The sequence below is a fragment of the Copidosoma floridanum genome, unplaced genomic scaffold, assembly GCF_036245765.1.
Source record: "Copidosoma floridanum isolate Cflo_tuat_1 unplaced genomic scaffold, Cflo_Japanese_pri ptg000007l, whole genome shotgun sequence".
NCBI lineage: Eukaryota > Metazoa > Arthropoda > Insecta > Hymenoptera > Encyrtidae > Copidosoma > Copidosoma floridanum.
This window is the reverse complement of record NW_028321884.1, coordinates 566,427-588,461: the sequence shown is the minus strand read 5'-3', so window position 1 is coordinate 588,461 and position 22,035 is coordinate 566,427. Positions and strand designations below refer to the sequence as shown.

At 44.8% G+C, this 22,035-nt stretch overlaps 1 protein-coding gene across 1 annotated transcript in view; it reads left to right on the top strand.

The window, feature by feature from the left end:
* LOC106640129 (Calcium-independent receptor for alpha-latrotoxin) overlaps window positions 1–22,035 on the top strand; it is a 43,868-nt gene that overhangs the window by 11,209 nt on the left and 10,624 nt on the right. The window contains exons 4-13 of the mRNA XM_089588830.1: window positions 6,564–6,670; window positions 10,645–10,906; window positions 13,532–13,638; window positions 15,750–16,316; window positions 16,536–16,917; window positions 18,153–18,378; window positions 18,657–18,822; window positions 19,048–19,262; window positions 19,592–19,695; window positions 21,312–21,356. Coding sequence (XP_089444956.1) covers window positions 6,564–6,670; window positions 10,645–10,906; window positions 13,532–13,638; window positions 15,750–16,316; window positions 16,536–16,917; window positions 18,153–18,378; window positions 18,657–18,822; window positions 19,048–19,262; window positions 19,592–19,695; window positions 21,312–21,356 — 2,181 coding nt within the window. The remainder of the gene's footprint in view (window positions 1–6,563; window positions 6,671–10,644; window positions 10,907–13,531; window positions 13,639–15,749; window positions 16,317–16,535; window positions 16,918–18,152; window positions 18,379–18,656; window positions 18,823–19,047; window positions 19,263–19,591; window positions 19,696–21,311; window positions 21,357–22,035) is intronic.

The following is a 22,035-nucleotide window of genomic DNA, read 5'->3' as shown; positions in this document are numbered from 1 at the left end:
GTTATTCACTCGTCATCGCCAAACCCGCGCTTTTTCGGTGGCCCACTTTTTTTCTTCTTCCTTCCAATATACACGTCACCGGTATTGACTCCTCCTCTTCGCCCCGTTCCGCGGCGCTTCCGATTTTTCTCCAAGCTCTATTCCCTCGCCGGTCGATGAAATAACAATATCGCGCACAAGTGACAGCCTCCGGTGTATATTATATACATTGTATATATAATATGCCTACACGTCCTTTTAACTACATCAGCCCGGCCAAGCTCGGGGCGCAAAGTTTCCCTCTAATAAAATTTCCAATTTTCCATTTCCGCGCCGCGGACGCTGTCCTGCTCTCTTTTTCTTATTCCGTTTCTTCTTCTTCTTCTTCTTCGTCGGTGAAAAATGTCCAATCAATCACGCCGATCGAAAGTGCACACACATCCCTCGCGGTAAATTAACTTTTGAGGGTGGTGGAAATTTTTTTACCTATATATACGTGCGCATGTCATAATTGCCAAAGTAAGCTCTCGCAAGATCTCTCGAGTAAATTATTTCGATCGCCCATGGCATGTGGAGCCTTTTCTCCCTTCGAAAGGGCCCCCCTCTCCTGTTTTTGCACTTACACCTCCGGCGAGGCATCGAAACAGCCCTCGAGCGTCATTTTCGTTGTCGCCGTCTGTCCCTCCCCCCTGACCGAACGGGGCGACAGATACACATAAAATCGGGCTGGTACACACATCTACATTCAGCTATTAATAATTTTTCCTTCGGCGCGCGCGCCCGACAGAGCCCAAGGGGAGCAAGCTCGGCGCTGCTGGCCCGGACTATTATATCCTTTTCCCGAGCTTTTTTTTTTTTTTTTTTTTTTTTTTTTTTTCTTCTACTAGTATACATAGGTATAGGCGGATGGTGGTAGAAGTGGTGCTCCCAACAGGGGCGAGGATGGGGTGCGCGCAGGTCGCCGCAGGGATCGATTCGCGCATGCTCGTTTCGCTCCACCGCCGCGCACATATATATACATATTTCATATAAAACCTATAGGTGTATAGAGGAGGAGGGTAGGTGGTGCCGGGCCGATTGAATGCTCGCACAAAGCTATTTTCGAGCAGAATGGAAGAGGGTGGACGGGCTTCCTCCCGACAACTCGTCAAACGAGAGGTGAAAATCCCACGGGGGGGGGGTAACGCACACTGGCCGGCCCTCCGCACCGATGGAATAATTAAGCTGCAACGGGGGCTCTTTACATTTAGCTGGAAAAGGCTAACCCAGTTTATATAATGGAGAGCGGGAGGGAGGGAGACTGGCCGGTGTAATAGGCCGGGCCGGTGCATTAATGAGATTTCATGGCCCCGCGCACCCACAGCTGCAAAATCGAGCTCCAGCATTTTCGTCGATGATGCACACGCGACACAAGTACAAGGGTGGGTATACACCTAATATAGCTGCTGTTTGATCGTCGTCATCTTCCCGGCCTCGGGCTGCCAGATTTCCAGGGGCTTACTCAAATTAATGGCCGGCTGCCAGCGGGTCCGGGGATCAATCAGCCGCCTGCATCGGCGCGTAAAAAAATGTGTAGCCTCTCCAGCGCCGGTTTCGAGCTTGCAAGCTCGCGCGTATATATATATATTTTTGCGTGGCTCGTCCTCTCCTCGCTGACACTACCTCTCGCCCTTCGAACCGCAAGCAACCAGGCCCTCGTCTGCCCTCGTGTGTATATACACGCGCGAGCTCTATTTTAATTAGGCGAGACTTGACTCTCTTCCTCTTATTTTGGTAGCTATATATGCATGTAGAGGTGCCTCCCAGTTTTTTTTTTTTTTTTTTTTTTTTTTTGCGCAGGGAGAAAAAAGAGTACGCGTACACGAGTATCCTCGTGGAAGCAGCGCATTAAAATTCCCGGGGCGCGCACGACTTTGGAATTCAAGTTGAAAAATCGCGTCGAGGAGAAGCAGCGTCTCAATTTCGCGATAAAACACGAAAGCTCGGCTCTGTTGATTCGTCTTGTATTTAATTAAGCTCTCGCTGAGCCATAGGAGGAGAAGAAGAAGAAGCCCTTTCTCTGGAATCATAATGAGTCGGATGCGCGCTTCGTGGGGTGTACGCATACATAATATGTGTCCGCGTTGGTGCAGCTCCAAACCGAATCGGACCCACGATTTAATAATCCATTTGTCGGTAATTGAATCGTCCGAATCTTATTTTCATGCGGCCGAGTTGCTGCTGCCACGTACCGCTTTAATTCGCAGCGTCCGCTGGCCAAGCTTTTCAAACGATGATTCATGAAACGCAAGTGCCACCTTAACCCATTGTTGTTTATAAATAATTCTTGGGGTGGTGGGGCGTACGTAAACTAGTTTTTCGATCGCTTACCCTCTCTTGCGGTGCACAGTAGCTTACAGTTTTTTTTTTTTTTTTTTTTTCAACGTTATCTGAAAAAGCTCGTGCGTCAGCGTATGAATACAATATATGTCTTGTAACAACATAAAGGGCAGTGTCGAATCGAATGATAATTGTTACTCGGTCTATAATCATCGCGCATTCATTTGAAACTTGGGAATATAGCCTTGAATTTTTTCGGTGGTACATATATATCAATAAAATGTAACTTTGGTCTTGCGGGAGCAACTCATGTACGCGTGGAAATTGCAGGCACGGTCGCGTCTATGGAGTGCTTTACGACGAGTACGAAAAATGCCGTCTTTCCGCTCGAAAGCACGTATGCGCAGGCATATACGTTAACTTTCGTATAAAATAAACTGGGCAGGGAGAGAGAGGCTCTGCGTGTGCTCCGTACAGGTGGGCTGAAAAACGCAAAGCTGCTCTTACGACCGAGAGATAAATTAACGAATGTATAAAAGTCACGTCTCTTGCCTCCCCAACCCCCCTACGGTCTTTAAGACAATAATCCCTTCGACGAGTAGGGCAAGGCATTTTTGAGTTAAGCTTAATTTTTTACAAGTGCATACCCACCGACTGCGATTAAAATAAAATAAAAATGTTCCTCCGTTTTGTTTATTTATTCCACAACCAAACGATCCAAGTCGGCTGGGAATTTTCTTTTTTCTGGCATATACGAAAATTTCGTTCGAAGCCGCGAGTGATGAAAAATGTATGTGTGGGCCAAGGAGGTAAAAAAAAAAACAAAAAATATTATGAAAGACGAAAATTTCAAAGCCAAATAAAAAATGTGCCGCGCTCGCGCGACCATCATGCATGGAATATTTCTTTCGTGCAGCATCAACCACTACCACCACCACCACGTACACATTTATAATACGCGTGTACGTGTTTTTACGAGTTTTCCTCGAAACTGCTGCTGCACGGACGTGCAAATGTAAATCTTCGAGCCTGTGTGAAACAATAAAAAATTAGCGAGGCGATATTTTCTTTGCGAATCCGCTAAGCCGATTTACGTACTGTGGGGAGGGGGGGAGGAGGGGGGTACGCGTGTGTTGTGTGTGCGCGCGCGAGGAATATGAAAAATACCATAAATTACGACACTTGTAAATTTTACGTTTTGGGTTAGACGCGCTAAAAAATATTTCTCACATTTAAATTACGTTTAAGCTCGCGCGCGCGCGTGTGTTTCGTCGTCGAGGAGGGATGACTTTTTAAAAGTTATTTCTTTTTTATTTTAATACCCCCCCGCCCACAGGTAACGACATTCAAGTGAGCAATCTTTTTACATACGACTCGAGTGAATGGATTAAATACTCTTATTTTTAACATTTGTCAATTTGATGAATCGATAGATTTATGGTTATCATCAAGTTTTTTTTCTTCTTTTTTCATAAGTGATAGGGGAAAAAAAAATTCCCAAACGTATAAAAATGAATTTAACGGGTACAAGAGATACTCATCAGTTTGGGTAAACTTTGGGGGAAAAAAGCGGGGTATCGGAGTTTCGAGACTTATGAATAATCGATACCTGTTAAATTCATTTTCATACATCTACACGCGTTGCATGGATTTGCATGGATTTCCATGCAGTTATTGGTATAAATGTCTTTAAAAGCATAACTCTTGTTGTACACCGAGTTACACGGCTTTTTTTTTTTTTTTTTTTTTCATCTATAATAGTTAAGTAAATAAAAAATAGAATTTATTTTTTAGTTCATACTGCAATAAATTGCACCAGATTATCAAATTTTTTTTTTCATGCAGAGCAAAACAGTTAAAGTTTTTCATACCAGCTCATACTTCCTGGCGTAGATAAATACTTGTCCTACCTAACTGAATTTCCTTATTGTTCCCCGGTTTATTTTCAAAGTCCATCGAAACTTTTAACCCCAAGATGGGGACGTAATAAAATTACAATCGAGCAAAGCTTGGTGGTTTCGGACTAAAAGTATACTACTCGTAAAAAAAAAAAAAAAAAAAAAAAAAAAAAAAAAAAAAAAATTATTTATTCAAGTCTTGAAACCTCGTTGGCACTAAACGAGCGACAACTGGACTCTTTTTAAGAATTTACGCTTCAAGCAGTATTCACACCCGCCCGCCAACAAGTAAATATTTACACACGTATGGTCCATCGAATCGTTTAGACTATCTTTCACGAAAGAAGGAAGAAAGAGGGAAAAAATAATATCCATGCCCGCTACTAAAATCGGAGCGCTATTTTTCACGTCCGGCACAAACGAAAAAATACACACAAACGCCGGGGCAGCAGTGGCTCGTAGGTATATATACACATATAGACACCAGCGCGGTGCTTTCCGTTCATTAGCAATGGATATTGGCTTTCCGCGGAAAACAGCTTGATTTGACGTTTCGATAAATAAACGTATCGTTATACGCTGCCCCTCTCTTTTCTCGCTTTTCTCCATCGCCAGAAAGAGCCTGGCACACACATACGGGAAATGCCCGATTTTTCACCACCCACCACCTGCATACACACCCATGTAAAGCGCACGCGTTTTCCGAAAACAAATTTCTGCAAAAAGTAGAAAAAAAAAAAAAAAAAAAAAAAACAAGATTTGCTTGTGGTTTGCAAAATTCCCAATATACATTATGTAGGGTGACGAAACACCGCGCGTGAGAAACAAAACGCCCGGCCATTGTGCATTGGAATACCTATAGATTACAACTGACGGATTGCTGTAATAATAATAATTGTATTGTAGGAGCCGAGCGACGTTTATTTCAGGAATGAATAGGCCCACCGTTTATTGCCACGTGTACGTAAATGTCAAATCGCTAAAGACGCTCGTAATTTTTTCTTCTTTCGTGCCCCCTTCCGCACTTCTCGATACCCGATCGATCGAACGCGCATAGCATACGTACATACTTTACCTCAGTTCCAAGCGATTGCTAACACCTTTGTACTACGCCACACTATTGTGCGTTCCTGCGTGTTATGGTATACTTATATGCGTGTACACTCTCGGAGGCTCCGTTCATGAACAGCAGCGCAGCAGATACATAACATGCATCAAAAGATGGTACATATAAATATGTATAATGCCGCACGTATGGCACTTTGAAAATCGTGTTAACAGAAGAAGGAGTAGCAGAGTGGTTGTTGCGATGCAGGTAGAGAAAATTTAAAAAAAGCCGACACGTCTGCGTGTTTCGCGGAGTTTAACGCTGAAAGTGGCAGCGGATGAGTAGGTATACACGGGAGAGAAGGAGGGGGGGGGATGTAGTGCGCAGGGAAGAACAGCAGAAACAACAACGGAGAGGAAATGAGAAAAAAGGGAGGAAAAGACTCGCGTATATATCGTCTACCCCACTAGAAAGCCTCTCTCCTTCCCTCTTTTTCGAGTGGGCCTTCATTTGTTGCATTTTTTTCCGTAACTACGTGATAGCTCTCTCTCTTTCTCTCTGCCGATTGTAACAAGTGTGTCTTTTGCTTCTCTCTCTCTCTCTATCTCTCGTTCGTTCCAAGTGAACGTTTTACGTGCCGTTTTTTTTTTCTCCCCCTTCCTCGAGTCGGCTCTTCTTTCTAAAGCTCCTTATACCCTGCACCGCTAATACACTAAAGTGTCAATCCCATTTGGCATATTCGTGCTCGTGTAAAAGCTTTCTTTCTTTCTTCCCTTCGCTCGGTACATCCATACCCCGTATACGTGCAGGTCGTAGGTATACTGCAGCCATCGCTTTGGTGTGTGTGGCATGTGCTCGCACGGGGGAGAAAGAGAAGAGATGAGATCACTCGACACCACGCGTGTACGGTGGTACATGTATATATGTACGTGCCCTCGCCGATAATTTTGCGAAATTATTGCTGTTTCTCGCTTTGGCCTTTCGTGCCGATATATACGTTATGTTTATATTATATACGCGTACGTGCAAAAAAATAAAATAAAATAAAATTGAAAAAAAATAAAAAATAAAAGGGGGGCACCGAAAGATAAATGCCCGCAGAAAGAGAGAAAAAAAAAAAAAGAGAGTGGAAACGCGCTCGTGCACGAGAGAGCAGCGAATTCTGATGGAGCGATGCGTGAATTTTCTGCATGCAATATAAATATGGCCCTGTACGGCAGAGCTGTTGCATTTTTATACATACACATAAATATACATATATGCTCTACTTTTATTTCTTCCGATCGGAGGGTGTGATTTATGTTTCTTTCGATTTACAGGTGCAATAATCAGCAGAACTGCAGCGTCGAGGCGTCGACCAAAATATTCGGGGAGCCGTGCTCCAACACCCAAAAGTACCTCGAGGCGCACTATCAGTGCCTACCCGGTGAGTAAAGGGACCCCCACCCCCTCCCTTATCGGGGTCATCTCTTTTATATATAATTACAATAACAATAATAATGATAATGAGAATAGCGACCGGCTTACGTATTATCGTTCGGGAGGCGATCGGCCGATCCGCGATAAGAAAAAGGAAATAAAAGAGCATCCAAGAGGATGAGAGAGGGAGAGAGACATGGCACGTCCGTCCATCAGAAGCGGGGCTGCTCTTCATCGTCTTGCGGAAACGTGGCCATCGGGATAAGGGATTTCATTAGACGCGCGCGATATCGATCTCTCGTTATATACGCCTATACATATATATATATATATATGATATACCGGTATTAGCAGTAGAGTTGAAGTGGTATATATGTATAAGCCGCAGCAGGGAGATTGTATGGGGCCTCGTCAGGCCCACCCCCCTCTCTCGGAGTATGTCATGCTATTAAGCGCCACAGAGAGAGAGAGAGAGAGAGAGAAGGGGTGGGGGCTTCGATCGCGCAAATACATGCACAGGTAAGTATACATATATACACATATAGGCTGTATGGGTGCATGCATATGGGTATACAAAGAGGCGATATCGACTGATGCAGCATCAAGGGGGAGGGAGCAGAGCGCGGAGATGAGACGAAGACGAAGAAGCAGAAGCCGCTCGAGAAGAGAAGTGCGGACTCGAGTGCCTCCACGACGACGCAGGCGCGACTCCCTCGAGAGAAAGAGCCCTCTGCAGTGCAGGCAGGATATATATGTATACATACCCACTTGTTCTATCGACGGAACACTATATACACCTACAAACTTTTGTTCGAGGCGCTCATATACAGCTCGGATCTATAATATACGCACCCACCACCTCTGTCTGTTGTACCCCCTTGGCGCTTGGACGCCGAACTTTTTGAAAATCGAGCGATTCGATAGATCGCCATAAGTACCTATATGGTACTTACAATGTACAATGCATCACGAGCGACAAAGCGAGGGCTGGGCGATGCCGAGGGAAGAGAATGAGCAGCTGGCGTTCGATGTCGTTCACACTTGTGCACTTGTCGAAACATACCTACAGCGGAAAAAGGAGGAAAGGAAAGGAAAAAAAAAAAAAAAGAAGAAGAAAAATGACGAGGAAAAGGAGAAGAAGGACGTGTTATAATAAGTATATGCCAAGCAGCGACTTTATAATATTATACTGCAGGGACTCGTGCAACGCAACAAAAGCATATAATATATAGGGACGGTGTAGGATGAGGTGGTGGAGGGAAGGGAAGGGAAGGAAGAAACGAGAGAGAGAGAGAGAGAAGAGAGTTATTTCACGCGGCCGGGGCATAGCACCTTCATTATGTATTACGAATGCACGCATGCAGCAAAGTAAAGAGCGAGCGCATAGCATGCAGGTCCCCGCACATGTGTGTGTGGAGCATAGCCGGGCCCCGGGACTGGGGAAAAGTAATATGCTCGCGGCGCGCCGTGTGTGTGTGTGTGTGCAACGGAGAAAGAGGAGGGAGAGAAACCAGCCGAGCAGGCAGCAGCAGATGAAGAAGCGCTGGGAGGAAGGTTCCTCCTCGGTCGGTGGTGGATGGATGCACGGTGGTGCAGAAGAAGAGAAAGAGCACGGCAGCGTATACTTATGTATAGCAGCAGCCAAGCAAGAGAGCGCATGGAAGAAGAAGGGGGCTATCGGTAACGGACATCGCAACGTCCGGTATTTTAGCTTATCGGAGAAGCCTTCGGCCAATAAAGATGGTCGGTAAGGAGAGATAGCCTCCGCGAAATACGTGCGCACCTCCATTCTCGGATTAACCACGACATCGCCTGCATCTCTCCCAACCAACCAACTCGCGGAGAAAGAGAGAGAAAAGACCGTACATGTATACATATATGTATACGTATGCACACTCCCACGTACCATATACACCTATGACTATTATATACATGTGCACACACATTGCCTTTGGTCACGATATGAAATGCACGATAGTGGGCCGCATCTCCACCCCCCCCCCTCTCTCTCTCTCTCTATACAACTATATACTTATACTTACCGCACCGCACCGATAGCTTTGTTGTATGCGGGATTTAAATCTGAATCTTCCTCTCTTTCGTTCTCCTCTGTGGTGCGCCCGCGCTACATATTACTATCATTATTATTACGTATACATGAATATATGTATATTATGTCCTTAGGAAAGAAAGGACGGAACGCGTTATTTTGAAAATGAAGACAACTCTCTCCCTCACCGCCACCACGTTTATAAATATCATATAATTATGTGCCTATATACCTATACTTACGTGATGTACCTATATGTAAATATTGTGTTCCTTACGCGAGAGAGCGCCGGATATCTCTCTCGCTCTTGTTCCGTGGCTATGTACTGCCCGAGCCGACAATGTTCCGCGTAGCACGTGTGTGCAAGGTATGCGCGTTTAATTTGTCGGAGCCGAGCCGAACATCGGACATGCCACACACAACCCACCGCAACGAAGGAGGGCACGGCCTCCCCGGGAGGAGCTTTTTTTTTCTTCTTCTTCTTCTTCTTTGCGCGATGTATAAAACTATCGACGAGCCACGCGAAAATTCAAATGCATTCCAAATGAAGGTTCGCCCCCCCCACACATATAACTTATATATCCCAAGGGGTTGGATAAGTATATTGCGCAAGTTTAACATGCATCGCGCTTTAGCGGCAGCTTTGTTTTACCGCTAGGTGTATATAATATAATATACATGTATAGCCATTATACACACCTACTTATACTTACTCGGGCTTCGCTCGTTTCCCCCCGTGTTTTGTTTCTTCGTTATAAGTGTATTTTCTTCTTGTCTCTAAAGTCTGCGCCGAATACGTTTGGATAAGCACACACGTAAGTATACCTATATAGGTATCCTACTCATATTCTTATGTAAGTCGCCGCCGCTGGTACATAATACTATACATACATATATTATGTATACTCGCAGGTTGTACACGTATATACCTAAGCATACGTGATGTTGTAGGCTCGGCACACATACACAATGTTCCTCGACGATATTGGTGGTGCTATATAATAAAATACGTAATACACACAGTATGAGGGCGCACTTAACGATTATGACTAATGTAAATAATACCTGTACTTGCGTATAATTTTATCCGTGTAATTTTATTGACTCTCGCTCACACGATCAGATATTTATACAAAGAAATGCGATGTGTGTACGATTGGGTACATATTATACATATATATATACTTGCACATGTCGCGCGTAGTACGTACCCATCCCCCTTATAGTGCGTCTTTACGTGTACGTGGTTATGTAATATTTTTCACCAAGGGATGGATGGAACGAGCGCAAACCTCGAGTGTCCTTTGGGTGTAAAAAATTGAAAGAGGGGGGGGGGGGGTAGGAAAAAAAAGGAGCAAGCGAAAGGGGGTAACGGGGGAGAGAAGGACGACGGGGACGGTGGAGTAAGATCGAATCGTTAAAATGCCAGGCAGCCGAGCAGTGCCGATCGGGGAAATATCTGGACAATCAAAGCCAACCGTCCGAGAGAGAGAGAGAGAAGGGGGGTACATGTATATAGGTACAAGAGAGCGGGAGCACTGACGCAACCTTATACTATATAGAGGGCCGTCGTCGTACACAGTCGTCCATTTAAAAGGCTAAGTTAAGCTGAGAGAGCGAGCGAGGGACGCAGAGTTTATATATAATATACCGCCGACTGTACTTACCGAACCGCGGAATAAAGGACACGGAGAAGAGAAACCCTATACATATATATATATATATATATGTACAATACAATACACAACGCAAACGTGTATAATATAAGGTAACAGGTATCTTACCCCATAATTATGATATTACACGTATAGGACCGAGTACATAGGATGCGGATCGATCGCCATGTACATCATATATAGCTATAAGAATTGAATTATGACGATGTGAGTATATTTATAATGTGTGATAATGTGAATGTTTGTCAGTTGCAGCGTCCACAACGACTACGTCGACGCGACCGAGTCCGCCGCCCGTCCAGAGCACAGCGTCGCCGAGTAAGCCGCCCCCGTTGAATCGTTCGCCCTCGCGACAAGGGACGTCGGCAACACCCCGAGCCGAATCCACGACGGAAGGTGCCCCGTCGTCCTCGTATTCGCCGGCGTCGTCGACGATACCGCGGCTGCCGGGAGTCGAGCCGTCGTCCACCGCCGTTCCCCACGAGATCGGCACCAGCAGCACCAACAACACGCCAAGGTCAGTACCGCAGTACCGCTTATACCCCATACCCACCTCTCTCTATCTGTCTTGTCGTCTTTGACTCCCTCCTTGGCTTGCATGCTGCATGCACACCGCGCGTAGCACCTCCTGGTGCCTGTGGGTGCATATATGTACACTATTATATACTACTACCTTCACGGGCGAGAGCGATTCCTTTCTCGAGAGCCCGTTCTCTTCTCACGCACTCGTCTATGGAGTACCTACACGTAGGTGCAGTGTAATATATATACCATATAGTACCTACCGAGCATACCGAGCAGAGAACGAGGAAGAGGAGAGAGAGCATTCAGAGGCAAAATCCGCTCGATCCTCTCCTCTTAAATATATATATATATACCAATACAATCCTTTGCTTTGCTGCAGCTGTTGCTTATGGGTGCATTGCAGGCCCGTAAGCTCTCGCTGCTGCAATATGGCAGCCCAACGTTTTCCTTTTACATTTCCACGGAGGGAACAAGGAAAAAAAAAAAAAAAAAGAAAAAAAAAAGGCCAGGATTTCAGCAATTGCTGCGGCTAATCGCTCGATCATCGCCTTCCACGGACACCTCGCGCACCCCTCCCCCCCCCTTCTCTCTCGGTACATGCAAAGGATAAACTTTATTTAATGCCACGCTCGCTCGCTCTTACTCTACCATCACTCCCTCCCTTCCTCCTGCGAGTAGCGTAAATTACCCCGGCGTAACTATAAAATATGACTTGTCCTCGATTCCTCTTCTCCTTCTCATCATCATCCATACCGCGCGTGTAGGTATATATATACCCGCAACAACTATATACGCCTTACTTACTTATACGTGTGTGTGTGTGTGTGTGTATACACACTTTACTCCTTTATTGCAAAGGAGCATTCAAAGAAGATCCGTGTATTGACACTGTACACCGTGCCCCCTGTAGGCACCGTTTCAATGCTACGGCATCATTTTGTCCTCTCTCTCTCTCTCTCTCTGCGGGCTTCGCCGGACTGACACTTTTTTTACCCACACGGCCATCCGGCATTAATATTATCGTTGCCATCTATCTGTATGTGTGTGTGTATTAATAACACGTGGAAATGTATTTTTCAAATTGACGATATCGTGGGAGAGGACCCCACGAGTACATAATATACATATATATCCCATGTACATTCCCGTTTCACATCTGTCACAACTATCGCTTCTTCATCTCCCTTCGGAGAGAGAGAGAGCTAACATATTTTTATATCCGCTCATTAATAACAATCCAATATGTAAAAATCCATTTCACTCTCCTACGTGTACGTCTCGGTGTATATACCTACACGAGGAGAGAGTGGCAGTAGGTACGATACAAATTGTGTCCTGTTGCTTTGTTCCAAATTTTCATTCATAAGGGGCTTGAACGAGTCCTCCCGCGTATATAATGTTGCGTGGAATACGGTACGTGTGTATACAAAGTCCACAGTCTCGACTAGCAAGCTCAGAGCAGAGAGAAAAAGAGAGCGGATGATTTTTTTTTTTTTTCATATACGTACATGTTGGAACGAGCATTAATTTTTTAAGCGCACACGTATAGAAATATTAAAGAGCTCGTAAAGAAAAAAAAAAAAAAAAAAAAGAAGGAATTTTGTGTCCAAGTTGCGTTGAAAAGCGTCGGTTGCATCGCGAGGAAGAATCCACGCTGCGCTTAGTTTGTTGGACAAACCGAGCGCGCCGGCACCTCCTCCTCGTTACCCGTCCTTTTCTTCGCGGAACCTCAAACTGGTTAACTTTTTCTGCGCGAACGCTCTCTCGGACCTTTTTTTTTTTTTTTTTTTTTTTTTTTAATTTCACACACCTACCAGCACGTGTTATCCCGAAAAACCCTTGCTCGTATTGAATTTTCCTTCTCCCCCACCCCCCCCCCCTCGTGGTATAGGTATACGCGGTCGGGCGATCAAATAATCCGCGTGCATGAAAAAACATTTGCGCCCGATAATGTAAGTACGTCATATTTAATAAACTCCTCGGCCCCCATCACTTATATTATAATCTCTCGACCAGGAAGAGTCGGGGGGAGGAGGAGGAGACAATAGATAAAAGAATCGTAGAAATGAGTTCTATTCATCGCGTCGGGAAATTGAAGTCAACTCGGCGCTGCCAACCCAGGAATTCCGTAGCTTTTGAATTTCCAATCGCACGAACGGAGCCTTGCACGGTAAGAGCTTACCAGAGTGTGGCCGCGCGTGCACACACACACTCGCACCGTAGATTGAATACAAAATCTGAATTCTCGGCTAAATAATTGCTACTTTCACAAAGACAGTTACTCCCCACGCAATCGTCGCCCTCCCCCCCATTTACTCTGCTCTCTCGTGCCCATATACACACATATAGGAGCAGAGCGCATAACAAAAGATTGAAGAAATCCCATAAGAGAGAACGTATACGCTCTCGTAAAGGAATGCCATGCAGTGGGTATATATATATGTGTGTATGCGGTGTATACGTGCCGTGCAGGCGCTCGGTCGGAGCGAAAGAAAGAGAAAAAAGAGAGAGAGAGAGACTGCCTCGCTGATGCAGCATCGGAGAGGGAATGTGTATCCTATACGGACAGAGACGGAGAGAGAGAGAGAGTACACACGGTATATTTATTTGTTCGCAGCATCCCGACGTCAACGGGGTACCAAAGTTCGCGGGCTCCGCCTTACCGGCTCTCCACCACGACGGACTACCCGGCTGCGGAACCCGAGGAGCCGACTCCCGTGCCAGGTAAGACCCACCACCTTCATCAATGTTTTAATTTACATTTTACCTATACGTCAACCAAAACAATCGATCGGCCATTCGCCGAGTCGACGTTATGAGCTCAAGCTCGCTCGTAATCTCTCATTATACACCGGAGCGAGTAAAAACTTCTCGGGCCGCGTTGTTACGGTTTGAAATTCCAAAGGTATTTCCGAGTTGCGATATTTTTTTTTTTTTTTTTTTTTTTTCCTCGTTTGCCCGACTCGGTTCTTTACATACAAGCGCGTGAGAGCTTGGGCTGCCTATATTATACTCGGCAACGTCGGCGCTCGTGTGTATACACTTGGCGCATTAATCATCGCAGCTAAGTACCTTCGCTCTCCCGAGTTTGCCGAGCCCGAATTTCATTTCAATCGAGGGAACAAACACGAGTTTCCACGTGCTCGATTCGCGCTCGTGTTTTCAAAGAGCACGGGCATCATAGGTATAGGTATAGGTATATACACGATTGTCGAGCGTTGCAACAAAAAACACCGTACCTCCCACACCGGGAGCCAGTGGGCCGAGCTACGTCGTTTTTTGTCGCCATCACCGCGAGGTGCTGTCCGCGGGCAAAGATCGCTCCATCCGTGTACATTAGTGTAGACTTTCTCTTTCCATCTGTAGGTACACGTGATAATATCGTACATCCCACGTATAGGCGCGCTCAAATGGAATTATAATTTCGCGGAAAAAAGGAGCTGTACGCCTCGCCGCTGGATTATTACACGCCAATAAATTTCTCCCTCTCTCGTCCACCCTTTTTGCTTTTACCTTTTAATCTCACAGTTTAATGTGCACGTATTTCTTTTTTTTTTTTTTTTTTTTTTTGTTGCGAAAGATGTAGCGCCTTGTTGTTATGATTGTCGTTGCACCGGTCACCAGAATGGAAAACAAATGTAAGAAAACTATTAGCAAGCGGGAGAAAAGAGAAGAAAGAGAAAAAAAAAAAAAAAAGAGAGCGCGGAGGAGAGAAATTTAAAGCCCAAAAGCCCGGGAGTATTTCTCCCCTTTTATGGGTCTTTCTTTCTTTCTTTCTTTCCTTCTTCGACCTCTCTCTCTTGGGGCTTTGAGATGATCCCTTTAACGGGTCTTCCAGCCGTGATAAATAATTTTGGTTAAAACCACCGGAATCTCCTCTCCTTTTTCGGACGTGTTTTGATATTCGCGCCAAAGTCACTCTGTTTTCTCTCAAGCGACGGATTATACTTCTTTTTCTCCCAGCGATTAGTATCTTGTCAAACATTTGTCGTTCTATTATATATTATATACCACTTGTTTATCTACACCTGCTTACACATGTACGCCATGGTGTCTTGCAGCTACTGCGGATATGTATACTTTCTTTCAAAGTGACACGTCTTACCTGTCCATCCTGCAACTACTATAGGCCGTTCCTCGTGTATATAGTTTATTTCGGTAACGCCATTAGGCGCGAGTGTGTTTGGGAAGGGAGGAACAATAGATGGTATCGAATGTATTCCGTTTTTCCCTAAATAAATCATCGCGTCCCAAATAACTTGGTGTCACCAAAGCCAAGAAGAAGAGGAAAAGAAGAAAAAAAAAACGTCACGCACATGCGTCTTGAATTATTGTACCCGGGCAGGTATACGTGGCCGCGTGCGCGCGTCTCCCGTAAGCCGATCATTAGTAATAAATTACGTATTTTTATCAGCCCCGCAGCAGCTGGCTGCCCGTACGAGTTTTTAATTGATCTTGTCCGTGCACTTAACTTTTCTCTTTATATCAAAAGTAAAAAAGAGGAAGACGAGAGAGGTGGTCAGGAGAACGGGGAGAGAGAGAGAGGAAAGGCTTGAAAGTCGCGCGCGAGCGTCGAGGAAGAAAAACTTCTCAAAGCTTTTTAGATAAGAGCGAGCGCGCGTGCATTTAAAATGTAGGAAATATCGTCGCTAATGCATTAGCCGTCGAAAAAGAGAGAGAGCGTGGGCGCGGCTGCATGAGCCCCGTACTGGTTATTTAGTATAATGCACTTTGCTCTCTCTCTTATTCTTTTTTTTTTTTTTTTTTTTTTTTTTCCCGCGTGTCCGTCCGTTGATGTATGTACTCGACACTCCGACTGTTGGTGCTCTGCGCAGGGAACGCCGGAGATCCCATGTGCCAGAGAAGGGACGTGCGAAAGCTGTCGTGGAGCGCGACACGGCTAGGCGCCTCCATGGAACAAAAGTGCCCGGATGGCACCAACGGGATGGCCAACTGGACGTGCGCGGAGGATCCCGAGAGGCCCAACACGGCCGTCTGGCACCCGAGAACGCCGGACCTCAGCCGGTGCAAGAGCGTCTGGCTGACGAGCATCAACAACGACATCAACAGGGGAGACGACGTCGTCAAGGCGAGCGGGACGCTGAGCAAGGTCACCCACGATCACGATCTCTACGGGGGCGACGTCATCCTCACGGTCAACATCATGGGCTTGATGGCCGATCGCATGCCCAAGGTGCCCCTGTCCCGCGAGGATCGGATTTACGATCTGGTTCAGGGCGTCGTAACCACGGGTAGTAATCTACTGGAGGAAAAACGAGCCGATGCTTGGGAGGACCTGAGCCGCCAGAGCCAAACAAAGTCTGCCGTCAAGATGCTCGAGGGCCTCGAGATTAATGGATTTCTCTCCGAGAGGAACGTCACCTACGACGTCACAAATATACGTGAGTGTGCATCACACCTTTTTAATACAGTTATTTTCGTTACCCGCTCCATGTAACATTGCATCAAAGTGAATCCAGTTGTTGGTAATCTTAACTGCAGTTGAACCACGATCTCTAGCAGTTCTCCCCCCCCCCATTTTTTTTTCCTTGTCCACCGCTATACAATGACCAAATGGAACAATAACATTTGTCCTTGTCCCTGTGTTTCTTGTGCTTCAGTGATGGAGGTGTGGGTAGGGGACGCTCGCCAACTGAAGAAGGACACGGTGATGTTCCCGAGGCAAGACCAGCTGAGGAACGATTGGTCGCAGGTCCAGGTGGAAATGCCGACGGCCGCTCTGATCGACAGTCAGGCCGAGAGAGACCAGGTGAAGATCGTCTTCATGACGTGCAAACGCGTGCACAAGTTCCTCCCTCCGAGGGTGGACGACTCCACGGCCAACGGCAGCAGGATCGTCAACAGCCACGTGGTGTCGGTGTCCCTCCACGAAAGGAGGAACGTCTCGCTGAAGAGGGGCCACCCGGTACGGCTGTACTTCCAGCACCTCGAGCTCGACAACGTCACCAATCCCACGTGCGTCTACTGGGACATCCCAAAGAGGTACGCTCATTTTCCACGTAAACCCTCGACCCTTTTTTTTTTTTTTTTTTCTTTTTCATCCAAGAGACCGTTTCATTATTCATCAGCCTCGTGTATACTCGATTCTCGCCTCCACCGGGTGAGCGATTGTCAATTACCCCGGCGAACGGAGCTGTTTCCCTAATTAGACGTCATATTAATGAGGGCAGCCACCAACCACACGAGGAGCTACCCACTGCCATTGAACATCTTTAAACGGGCGTTTAATTTTATTGCGCGCGTGGCGCGTCTTTCATTCGCCCCCGATGTTTTCAGCCCGTACTGCGAGCTCTTTGAATTTCGTGCGAGCGTGTGTGTGTGTGTGCTTTAAAAATTTGCACCCAAGAGGAAGAGACCTGGTTTATTTTTTTTTTTCTCTCTCTTCTTTTCGTACACCACGCGCGCAGAGACGCGGACGCTCGTTTTTTTTAATGCGTGCATAATGTGCCCTCGCACTTTTGGAATTTAATGCCTCGAGTATTATAATAAATATCGCGTGTGTTTCGCGCGTGCATATCTGCGCGTTAAAGTTTAAAAGGAGCGGAAACGGGGCCAGCTGGAAATCTGAATGCCGCCCCTTTTATTTTTCATTTATTCAATCGGCTTATTAATTTGCCGCCGCTGCTCCTCTTTGCTCGTTCGTGTAATTGAAAATTCACGATGACGACCCGGTTCGTCGAGTGCCCTCCCTGCCCCGCTCGTAGTTTCTACGGATTCTTTGTAGAATCGAATAACCTTTGGCTTTGGGGTTCCAAAAAAAAGACAAACAGCTGTTGATTGATAAACGACATGGCATCATTTATTGCAGTTCAACTAGCTCCTCCTCCTCCGGCACAAGTCATTTTCTACGGGGCTCTAATGCAATCAATTAATGCGCCGCCGCTCAACTGGCCCCGTTTTAATGGCCGATGTGCCGCCGACACACTCGTTAAACATCGTAAATTAAAACAATCAGAGGGAAACTGCAGAGAGACGTCGGTGCAAAACGAAGTAAAATTTATTCGAGAGAGAGAGAGAGAGATGCTCCAAGGAGAGCGAATTAAAATCGAAAAGGGAAAAAATGGAGGAGAGGTGGGGCGGAATGCACGAAAGAGGCTTCCACCCTGTTGCAGTATAATGAAACTGGTTTCGAGAGGAATGGAAAAAAAAAAAAAAGGGGGGGGGGTGGTCGGAGTGAGATTTGACTAAGCTCGTAATTCACTTGACGCATTTTGCAGCGACTGGTCAAAGACGGGCTGCTACCTCAAGCAGAGCAACAGGACGCACAGCGTGTGCGAGTGCGAGCACCTCACGAACTTTGCTGTCCTCATGGACGTCCACGGGGTCGCCTTGGATCCGGCCAACAAGCTCGCCCTGCACATTATCACCTACGTCGGCTGCAGCGTCTCTATCGTCTGTCTGGTACTCGCTATCATCACTTTCCAGCTGTTCCGAGGACTGAAGGTGCCATTTTTTGCTTTGGTTTTTCAATAAACAATACTTTATAACAACTCGAAACAAAGGCGTCACACGCAGGCATTAAAAGCACGTACCGTGCGTGCGTATTTTTCTTTCCTTCGGCCTCCCCCTCCCGGCCCATGCACTTAGGGAGATGAAGGAAGGAAAAAAGAGAAATGCTGCCGTGATGCGTTATTCGGGAACGCTTCATAAAGATAAAGTGTATAAAACGAGCCTCTCTTTTTTTTTTTTTTTTTTTTTTTTTTTGGTACGGCTTTTTGCAGTCCGACAGGACGACGATTCATAAAAATCTGTGCGTGTGCCTGCTCATCGCAGAGGTCCTTTTCATCTGCGGGATCGAACAGACGAGCCAGAGGATAGTCTGCGGCGTCGTTGCGGGTCTCCTGCACTTTTTCTTTTTATGCGCCTTCGCCTGGATGTTCCTCGAAGGTAAGCCCTCAAAGGCACATTTTTTTTTTTTTTCCAACTCCTCTCTGATGTGCGCTGACCCTATGTATATCAACGTGTATATATATAGTCACGCAGAGTATGAATATTTTACCGCAAGCGCCTGCCCCGTGTTTATACGTACACGTATTATTGTAATGTGACTCTATTTATATACGTACAGCTCTGTCGGCTATTCACCGTTTCGTCGTCTTTCGTTGCCCGCAGGTTTTCAGATTTACGTCATGCTGATCGAGGTCTTCGAGGCAGAAAAGTCCCGGCTGCGCTGGTACTATCTGTCCGCGTATGGGCTACCGCTGCTCGTGGTCGCGGCCTCCTGCGTTATTAATCCCCAGGGCTACGGCACCGAGCACTACTGTTGGCTCAAAACGGAAGACTACTTCATATTCAGCTTCGTGGGACCAGTCATACTCGTCTTACTGGTACGTCCGTCGTTCCTCTTTCATTTATTCCTCCTCCTCCTCCTCCTCAACCTCGCATTGGCACATTTTTCACTCCGTTCTCTTTTCCACCACCCCCCCCCTCCTTCCCTCTTTCTCGTATTATATTATACCATACCTTCCTTTTAATACTTCCTCTGCTGGATTCCCAGCTGATGTTACAAATGATCATCATTATGGTTGTTTCGTATATATTTTTTCTTTTTTCTTTTTTTCTTTTTTTTTCCATTTACCATTAGCCTCTGCTCATGACACTGAATTGTGCAATCTTTGTTTTTTTTGTCTGTCCCACTCGCATCCAAACAATTTAGGCAAACTTGGTGTTCCTATCCATGGCGATCTACATGATGTGCAGGCACGCCAACACGACCGTCTCGATGAAGAGCAAAGAGCACTCACGGCTGGCAAGTGCAAGGTAAGCCCTCCTCCTCCTCCTCCTCGATTCATCATACGTTTTGTTTGACCAAGTTGTAACACATACACACGAGTGCGCAATCACACACACACATACATATGTATATGTATATACATTTTTTTTTTTTTTCGTCTAGCTGGTTTATTTTGTATTCAGTATACACGCATCCGATGACGTGAAAAGTACACACCTATGGATTATTACCATTTTATTGTCTGTCGATACCCAAGAGTGACGGCTCCTTTCTTGAGTTTCTCTTTCTCCGTGTGTAACAGTCAGTCAGTCAGTCAGTCAGTCAGACAGAGTTTATTAATAGGTGAAAAAATCACACTACTCGCGCGCGCCGCGCCACGGAGCACGTTACGACAGAGACAATTTCGACCTTGAATCTTGAGCCGCGATGCCTTACGGCCTCTTTTATCGTTCGGAGAATTTATATATCACTCATATAATGCTTACATCCGTGTATTATAATTTGTCATACTCAAGAGATTCCGTTGCTTTTAACAACGTGTACCTACGTCCATGTATATACGTATATACATAACTATACACACGTATTTTAATGACGAAACTCGACTCAAGTAGTTTTCGAAATAGTTTTTTCTCCTTTGATGCTTTTTTAGTCAAGCTTTTTGTTGTTACTTACACACTATATTCATGCAGATAAACAAAAAAAACAAAAAAAAAAACAAATCTCCCAATATATACTCACACGCATCGATGTGATTATTATTATTTGTATTTATTATTCGCCAACTGTACCGCTATTATCTTGACACCGTATTTTTTTTTGTATCGGCTCTGTATCCCATTTATTTCAAAAGTCTATTAGGTTTGTACGACGTCACTTTGCATTTTCGCACTTAAATATAAATACACTATCGTTGCACATAAATAACCACGAGTACTAAATTTGTATGCAATACTTACTTCGAATTAACAATTCATACAAAGTAACAATAATTATAATAACAGCAATAAACATACATTGTATTGGTTGTAGTCGGTTCGCGAAGCCACTCTCTCGTGATGGGAATAATTAATGCATACACATCGATCGCATTGTCTCGAACTAATGCCATTTGTATGTAAAACTCGCAATTTAATCATTACGTTCACGATATTCCCGTTATGTTTATTAGTTTCGATTACATAACGTATTCGGGTTTTTACGTGCGATTTATTTTCATGTACAATACAACCGATGTAATAATTACGCTCGCGCGGTATTTTGTTTCCATGCCCGTTTCGATTAAACTGGCATTTCATTGTCCCCATTATTTTACTTTTTTGGAAGATTTATAAATCTTTTGTACTGTTACGTATCAGTAAAGCAAATGGATGTTGTGTTGAAGGGTGCGTGTTATTATTACCAGTGGAACTAAAATTCAGCTAAACAACAATATTAATACGTACGTTAGATGTATAGTTGATGATAAAATGTATATATTATGTAGAAAAAAAAAAAAAAAAAAAAATGATACTAGTGGTGTCGGTGTACTCGCCTAACAATTACTGTCTTGTTTTCATTTTTGTACTAAACAAAACTAAAACTACCCACCTCTGTCTACACACTGTTCTACCTTCTTCTGCATGGCGTGGTTCCTTGGTAGTGGAAAGGAAGAAAATGCTCTTCCCAACAAATTGCAAGCGCACTTGTAAGATATATATTTACAATTTTATCGTTAATTTCACACAATTTTTCTCTCTCGTCCATTTCACTCTTCATTACTTTTTTTTTTTTTTTTTTTTTTTTTGTTCATCATTATTACTAATTGCATCAAAAATACTCTTGCCGTAGAGAAAAAAAAAAAAAAAAGAAGGTTTTTGCACATAATCCACACGCTGGTTTGTAGTTTTGCACCAATTTGAAACATAAAACACATGCGTGGCTGCATAAGTACAATCCTAATTGGTAAAATGTTTGTTTGAGCCAATTTTATCATACGTAATTTACGTGCACGCTAATTGGACTGACGTGAGAGGTTGTTCTCGAAACATGTGTTTTTTTTTTTTTCAATAATTAATTCCGTGATTCTGCAACATCGCGTAATACGTTAAAACGTTTGCTTTGATGAAATATTCAGACGCCACTTTAACATAACTAATTCATAGTCGTTAAACTTTTGAATGATGTAGTACGCTGTAACCGTACCCGTAGTACATTACATTATCTTACCCGAAAAGCATGAGTAGAAATTTGTTTTCACATCATCTTTAGGACACATTAGTCATTCATTAGTCACTCCTCACCTTTTTTCTTTTTTTAACATTTTATTCACAATAATTTACATACTTACAGTAGTTTAACTGAAAAAAAAAAAAATAATAACAAAG